This window comes from Neovison vison, chromosome 6 (genome assembly GCF_020171115.1).
Source record: "Neovison vison isolate M4711 chromosome 6, ASM_NN_V1, whole genome shotgun sequence".
NCBI classification, from domain to species: domain Eukaryota; kingdom Metazoa; phylum Chordata; class Mammalia; order Carnivora; family Mustelidae; genus Neogale; species Neogale vison.
The window spans coordinates 219,998,464-220,006,433 of NC_058096.1; the positions used below are offsets into that span (position 1 = coordinate 219,998,464).

At 53.1% G+C, this 7,970-nt stretch overlaps 1 protein-coding gene across 1 annotated transcript; it reads left to right on the plus strand.

Moving 5' to 3' along the window:
- The first annotated feature begins 2,285 nt into the window (after positions 1 to 2,285).
- SLC25A41 (solute carrier family 25 member 41) lies at positions 2,286 to 7,528 on the plus strand. The gene is made up of 7 exons (XM_044254428.1): positions 2,286 to 2,486; positions 2,680 to 2,835; positions 3,310 to 3,462; positions 3,640 to 3,747; positions 6,193 to 6,360; positions 6,438 to 6,585; positions 7,356 to 7,528. Exons 1-7 carry the CDS (start codon positions 2,286 to 2,288, stop codon positions 7,526 to 7,528), a joined length of 1,107 nt encoding a protein of 368 aa, XP_044110363.1.
- Positions 7,529 to 7,970: the final 442 nt, after the last annotated feature.

Sequence of the window (7,970 nt, forward strand, 5' to 3'; positions counted from 1 at the left end):
TTACCATCCTGTTTGTGTTTTAAGCTGTTACATTTGGGGTAATTTGTTACACAGCAACAGCTAACTGATATGCACACAGAGATATGATTTTCCACCCACTCAAAGATGGACTCAAGCCTTGCTAACTATTTTGTATTTTTACTTCCTTTAAATTATGTCCTGAGGATCGTTTTCCCGGAAGCGGGATTGCTGGGTCAAAGGGTATGACGATTTCAGCGTCCCGCCACCCAAGAAATCGTCTGTGATACACACAGCTACCAACGAGGAATTAGCATTCCTATTTTTACTGCGGTCATACGTGCATGGAGTGTTACCGCTTTGATTTTATTTAATGAGGCCAGTCAACAACTATTTTCCGGTCCACCTTCTTACATCCCGTTCCACCGTTGGAGCCTTGGGAACTGACGTGTGCTGTAAGACCACACAGACCACTTCTCTCTTTTGGAGTCTCCCCACCCACAAAATAGGGGACGTCATCACTGACATCTTTAAAGGGAGAAGAACATATTTATTGAGCAAGTACTCAATACGTTGGCTCTGTGCTGCGCCCTTTGCCCTGTTATCTCCTTCCCTTACTCATCTATTTACCGGACCCCTGCTTTGTGCCAGACCCGGTTTTGTGCAACACACAACAATCACTGCCCTCAAAGACCCCACATTCCAGTGCGGAGAGACAAACCATGAGTAACACACACGAGTGAATGTGTAGCTGGGTAGGAAGCAAAGGTGCTAGGAATAAAGATAAAATGGGGAAGCAGAGTTTACCTCTCCAATAGAGTGGTCAGGGGAAAAAACACCGGGGAGAGGGGGATAGCTGCATGAAGATTTAAAGACAGTGAGGGAGGGAGCCATGGTGATGTCCAGGAAAACAGCATTCTAAGCAGAGGGAACAGCCAGTGCAAAAGTTCTGGGGCAGCACCGTGCCTGGCGTGTTGGAGGAACAGGGAGGGGGCCTGTGTGGCTGGAGCAGAAGGGGCGAGGAGGAGGGAGGGAGGAGGGAAGGGCAGGAAGGGGCCCGGGGAGGTCAGGCAGGATCTTGTGGGCAAAAGGGAGGACTTGTGCTTCTACCCCAGGGAGATGGGAGCCCTGGAGGGCTGTGGGGCAGAGGAGGGGAGGACTGGACTGAGGTGCTCACGGGTGCCCTCTGGTGTTATTGTGGGGAGTAGACCAGGGGCAAGAGTGGGCGGGCCCAGGGTGGAGGCGGCTGCACTGGTCCAGGTAATCCATCATGGGGCTGGACCAGGGTGGAGGCCATGGACATGGTGAGCAGCAGCCAGATTCCGGGTATATATTAAAAGTTAAGCCAGGATTTGACAACAGAACGTGGGCATAAGAGAAAGAGAAGAATCATGGATGACATCAAGATTTTTTAACAAAACCACATAAAGGACGGACACGCTCTCCGTGAAGACTCATTGCAACCTCTTGACATGATGTGGTACAGGTTATCATCACTTCCAATTAACACATGGGGAAACTGAAGCTCAGAGAGGTAGAGCGATTACCCCAGGGTCACACAGCAGGAGTTGTCCTAGATGGGATTCAAATCCAGGTTGCCTCCAAAGCTATGCTTGTCTCACCTTGGGAACCAACTGTGTCTCTCCCTCTCAGAGCTCCAGAACCTTCCCATTCTCCCTCACTTCTGTCTCCCATCGCCACCACAACAACACACGGTGCATTTGTTTCCTATGGCTGCTGTAACAAATGACCACAAACATGGTGGCTTCAAACAACACAGATGTACTATTCCAGAGGTCAGAAGCCTGACCCGGATCTCACTGGGCTAAAATCAAGCTCCTTCTGGAGGCTCCAGGGTTCCTGGCCTTTTCCAGCCTCGAGGGTCTGCCTGCCTGCATTCCACGGCTCGTGGTTCCCTCCTCCATTTGCAAAGCCAGTAATGGCCGGTAGAGTCTTTCTCACGTTGAATCCTTTGACACTGACAGTCCTGCTTCCCTCTTCACCATTTAAGGACTTGTGAGGTTAGACTGGGCCCATGCAATGAATCCAGAATAATCTCCCCATCTCCCATCAGCTGGTTAGTGACCTTAAATCCTCGGGCAAATTTACTTTCCCCTTTGCCACGTAACATGGCCAGTCCACGGTTTTAGAGGGATCTGGATATGGACATTTTGTTCTGCCCACCACATCCAGTGAGGTCACAAGGGCCTCTGTGACGTCATTGTGCCCCGGTACCCAAATTTACAAGCTGGCCCTCCCACATGGTTGCTGGATGGGCAAATCTGTCACCAGGGATTTGAACTGGGTGTCCTGACCCTCCAGCTCCCATGGGAGATCAGCCTGAGGAAGCTCAGAAGCCTTGTTTGAGTGTCCAGACCCTGTTTAAGAGGGTCAAGGCCTTGCTCACCAAAGCCCCATCTCCGACCCTGCCCCCACCCCCCTCCCGGAATCCAGGCTGTACACATGTGTACGGGTATGTGTTTGGGCACGTGCGTGAAAATGACCTGGAGCATCTCCCATCACAGCAGGTGAGTCTGAGAACGGCAGGTCGGCCGGCACCTCCAGCCCCCTCTGCGTGACCCACTCCCCTCCAAGCAGACCTGGCTTTCCACCTTGAAGCAGTGGGGGCCAGGATGGGCCTTCACCAGGAGGGGCTTCTGGAAGTTCAAGGAAGAAGCTCAGCCTGGCTGAGTACGGGTGGGAGCTGGGTCTGCCTTGCAGGTGCTGGACACAGGAGAGCAGTTGATGGTTCCCGTGGATGTCCTCGAAGTGGATAACGAGGGCGCCCTGTGGAAGTTTCTGCTCTCAGGGGCCATGGCTGGGGCGGTATCCCGCACGGGCACAGCCCCTCTGGACCGAGCCAAGGTGTATATGCAGGTGCGCGGGAACCCGGCACTGGAGCCTTTGGGGTGGGGCTGGACAGAGGCAGAGCTGATGGGGTTCAGGATGGGGGGGTGGGGCTGGGATGTGGGTTGGAGCCAGGAGGAGGCTGAATGGAGGAGACAAGGGTGGGGGCTGGAGTTAAGGAGGACTCTGGAGACAATGGGGTTGAAGTTGGAGGAACCAAGAGAACAGCAGGAGGAACAGGGTAGGGCTGGGGATAAGGGAATTGGGGATAGGGTCTTCGGATGGCTTTGAAGGCAAACTAGAACAGGTAAGGAGAGGAAGACGAGGACGGAGATGGGCACGTGGGTCTGCGTGGGTTACAGCACTGTGAGGCCCGCTGCGGAGGGAGCAGGAGGAGGAACGGGGTTGGGTGGCTAGGGACAGGACAGGGTTGAGCTCCAGACTGAGATGGAGGCGATCCGGGTGGGAGGCTCCTCACAGGGCCAGCGGCCTCCCTATCCCCAGGTCTACTCCTCCAAGACTAACTTCATGAACCTGCTGGGGGGGCTCCGAAGCATGGTCCAGGAAGGGGGCTTCCGCTCCCTGTGGCGGGGCAATGGCATCAACGTCCTCAAGATTGCCCCTGAGTACGCCATCAAGTTCTCCGTCTTTGAACAGGTGGGCGGGGGGCGGCCCACTTGGCCCAGCCCTCGTCCTTCAACCCAAACCTCTCCTACGCCTCCTTGCAAGCCCAGATCCTCACCCAAGACACACTTTCGCGCTCTGGCCCCAGACCCAGGGTGGGTTTCAGCTAGGAAGGTTAGCAGTTCTCTCTGGTCCTCTCTCCCGCTCCAGTGTAAGAATTACTTCTGCGGAGTGCACGGGTCCCCACCCTTTCAGGAACGTCTCCTCGCTGGCTCCCTAGCTGTGGCGACCTCTCAGACGCTCATCAACCCCATGGAGGTAAGAGAATACCTGCCCCGTGGAAGATGAAACGAGGTGAAAATTAGCCACCAGCTGCTACCGCTTCCTCCTCCTCGTCTTCCCCCTCCCTCCTTCACGTGAGGTGTGTATTCCAGATGGCTCCCAGGTTATTTCAACACCTATGCATTGGATGGGTCCTGTTCTTTTCCTCAACGAGCCAAGATGCAACCGGGATAATTTACTAAACTCCTGTGCATATTGGAGAGTATTTTTGGCCTTTCTCTTCTTACTCTGCTGTGTCTGTCCAAGCATTAGTGTCTTCCCCCCTCCTCCCTTTTCTTGCGGGAGGTAACAATTAGATTTTTTTGTACAGCAGTTTTAGATTTACAGAAAAACCGAGCAGGAAGTTTTTGTGCAGCAGTTTTAGATTTACAGAAGAGCGGAGCAGGAAGTACAGGAGTTCTTATACACCTCTCCCCACATATACAGTTTCTGCTATTAACGTCTTGCGTGGGGGAGGGGGCGTTTGTTGCAACTGATGAGCCAATATGGATACATTATTATTAAAGCCCATAGTTGCCATTCTTGGATTTGTACAGATGCATTTGTACAGATGCATATGGACGTACTCACCATCAGGGTGTCATACAGAGTAGTTTCACTGCCCTAAAAATCCTGAGTTCCGCCTACTCACCCGTTTTTTTTTTTTTAAGATTTTATTTATTTATTTGACACACAGAGAGAGATCACAAGTAGGCAGAGAGGCAGGCAGAGAGAGAGGGGGAAGCAGGCTCCCTGCCAAGCAGAGAGCCCAATGCGGGGCTCGATCCCAGGGCCCTGGGATCATGACCGGAGCCAAAGACAGAGGCTTTAACCCACTGAGCCACCCAGGTGCCCCCCTACTCACCTCTTTTTGCTTCTCCTGAGTCCCTGACAACCCCAGATCATTTCGTTGTTTATATAGTTTTACTTTTATTTTTAAGTGATCTCTACATCTAACGCAGGGCTGGAACTTATGACCCTGCAAGCAAGAATCACAAGCTCTTCTGACTGAGCCAGCTGGGTGTCCCTATAGTTTTATTATCATCTTTAATTTTTCAGGCTTGATCTTACGCTTTCTCATCCCCCATCCCTGCTCTTTTATCGGTTTTCCGGGTTACTCCCCCTGTGGTTTCCCATATAAACTTTAGAAGTAACTTTAGAAGTAACTTGTCTAGTTCAGAAAACAAAGTCACTATTGGTTTGTTTGTTTGTTTGTTTTTTACTGGGATGGTATTCAATTTATAAAGAAGCTTAGAGATGCCTGCCATCTATATGAGGCTGGGACTGGTGTCCAAGATCATTTCCATGGGTTCAAGTCTCCTTTTATGGACTTTAATGGTCTTTTTAAAGTTGGTTTTTTTTTTTTCCATATAATTCTTGCCCTCGACCAGTAAAATTTCGTCTTTAGTGTATTTGTTCTATTGCTGTGTAACAAACTGCCAGACTCAGTAGCTTAAAATGATACAGATTTATTATCTCCTTTGTCTGTGGATCGTGCCTGGCCACTGGCTAGTCAGGTCCTCTGCTCAGGGTTTCATCAGGCCAAAATCAAGGTGTTGGCTGGGCTACAGTGAACCTGAGGCCTGGGTACTCTGCCAAGTTCCTTGGTTGCTCGCAGGATTCGGTTTCTTATGGTTGTAGGACTGAGGTTCACGGCTCCAAGAGGCCATATACTGTCCCTGCCAGGTGGTCCTCTCCACAACAGTCTGCTCATTTAAGACCAACCGAAGGGTGTCCTGGATGCTCCCCATCACTCTGATTTCTTCTGTCTCTGGCAACAGACTCATTTAAAAGGATCACCTGATTTGGTCAGGCCCACCTAGGACAATTGGTCTTGCTTCACTTAAAATCAAGCACTTCAGGACCTCCAATACACCTGCACAATCCCTTCACCTTCGTCATGTAACTTGACGAGGGGAGTGACACCCCACCATAGTCACAGGCCTAGCACACTCTCAAGGTCAGGGGGCGGGCATTATATGAAGCATACATATCGGGTGGGAAACTCGGGGACCACCTCAGAATTCTGCCTATTGAACTTGGCGTTTGGTCTTACAGGCAACTGTAGAGCTGCCACTATTTTGATGTTGGGGGTATTTCATACAGATTACGTCCGGCTTCTCCTGGAAAATGGGCAAACCAGGCCACCTAGGGTCTGCACCCCCCGTGGGCATTACATCTGTGTCCGCCAGGTATAGGCCGTGCCTCCACTCAGTCCACGCCACTTCCCTTATTCTCCTGCCTCTGTCAGCACCGGGGCTTCTGAACCCTGGGTGGAGGGCACACACAAGCCAAGGGATCGTGTGGCTCTGGGTTCGAACCTCTGCTCTCTGGACTCCACAGCTTCTGCTTCCTCAGCTGGAGGACAGAAACGCCGGCTGCCACTGAGGGCCGATGAGAGCTTTCCATCAAATGAACCCCCTCCCTCTTCACCCTTCCCAGGTGCTGAAGACGCGGCTGACCTTGCGCCGGACGGGCCAGTACAAGGGGCTGCTGGACTGTGCGAGGCAGATCTTGAAGCAGGAGGGCACCCGCGCCCTATACCGCGGCTACCTGCCCAACATGCTTGGCATCATCCCCTATGCCTGCACGGACCTGGCCGTCTATGAGGTGTGGGTCCCACAGAGGGGTGCCGGGGCTGGTGTGGATGTAGGCCCGCCGTGCCTGCTGACCCCCTTCTCTTGCAGACACTCAGGTGTTTCTGGTTGAAGTCAGGCAGGGACATGGAGGATCCCAGTGGCCTGGTCAGTTTGTCATCGGTGACACTGTCCACGACCTGTGGCCAAATGGCCAGTTACCCGCTGACGCTGGTGCGCACCCGGATGCAGGCCCAAGGTCAGAAAAGCCCCAGTGGCCAGCGTGCGTGCCCCACCCCAGCCTTGACACTGAACGTTCTCATCCCTCAAAACTGACTCCCAAACTCTCCACATCTGATCCTGGCCACCTGTGCTGAGCTCTAAACTCACCAAGACTCACTCCCAAATACGACCCCAGCCCCCAAATTAACCCTACAAACCAGTGAAATGAACATTTCCCGACGGACCCCCATAAACGCCCCCCAAATGCGACTCAGGCCCCCACACCATACTTCAAGACACAGATTCCCCAAATGCTCTCCCCACTTCTCCAACAGACCTACCCTGTATTCCTAAAATTCCTAAATTTGCTAAAACCAACGTTTAGGCCTCCCAGTGTCAACCGTTTCCCCCACTAAGTTGGGCACCCCCCAAATGGACTCTCAGCCCCTAAACCAATCCACAAACACCCAAACAAGTCCTCAGTCCACTACCCGAATCTTGAAGATATTCCCAAACCACCCCTTAGCACACTCCCGAATCTCTGGCAGATCTTCGAAGTTCCCTCCCAAGTAAGTGTGAAAGCTTTCTAAGATGTTCCTGAAAACAAATCCTGAAAACTCCTGCCTGGGTTGATCTCACTCTCCCCCAGACTGACCGATTTCCTCTAAAAGTCTTCCAAGCTCCTTCCCAACTGACCCCCAGACTCCGACCCCTGGCTTCAGCCAACCCTCCAACATTCCAGCCCCCCCCCCTCAGGTGGCCAGATCATCTCTGCGAGAAGCCCTGAGCTTGCCCCTGTTCCCACAGACACTGTGGAGGGCTCGAACCCCACCATGTGCGGAGTCTTTCGGCGGATCCTGGCCCAGCAGGGCTGGCCAGGGCTGTACCGAGGCATGACTCCCACTTTACTGAAGGTGTTGCCAGCAGGTGGCATCAGCTATGTGGTGTATGAAGCCATGAAGAAAACCCTGGGTGTATAAGGCGATGGCGAGTTGACACACTCTGGGCAGAAAAGGACAGGAGGATCCAGGGTCTCCTGGCCCTAATAGCCCTCCAGGCTCAGGCCCAGGGGGGGCAGTTTGTCCGGAGAAGCAGTCTGGGGGCCTGGCCGGAAGATCCCTGGGGATCCTTCCCAAGGGTGCGGCCAGGGACTAGTCTGGACTCCAGGTTGGCTCCTTGTGGCTTGACCCGGCTTCAGGGTGAAACGGTGGACATGGAGACAATCAGAAATAAAGAGACCGTTTCGGCCGGGCGTGTCTGGGATACCTGCGTCCAGGAGGGGAGCTGGGCATCTGGTATCTCTGGGTCGAGACTAGGAGTCCCTGGTTTCAGGAGCTGAGCTGGGGACTCGGAACACCCTGGGTCCGAGAGGGAGCTGGGCAGTTTGGATACCTGGGTCCCAGGAGTGGAAGCTGGGTACCT

Coding starts and splice junctions, on each gene's coding strand:
- SLC25A41 (XM_044254428.1), top strand. CDS start 2,286: ATGGGAGATCAGCCTGAGGAAGCTCAGAAGCCTTGTTTGAGTGTCCAG. Junction 2,487..2,679: donor AGCATCTCCCATCACAGCAG/GTGAGTCTGAGA, acceptor TCTGCCTTGCAG/GTGCTGGACACAGGAGAGCA. Junction 3,748..6,192: donor CGCTCATCAACCCCATGGAG/GTAAGAGAATAC, acceptor CACCCTTCCCAG/GTGCTGAAGACGCGGCTGAC.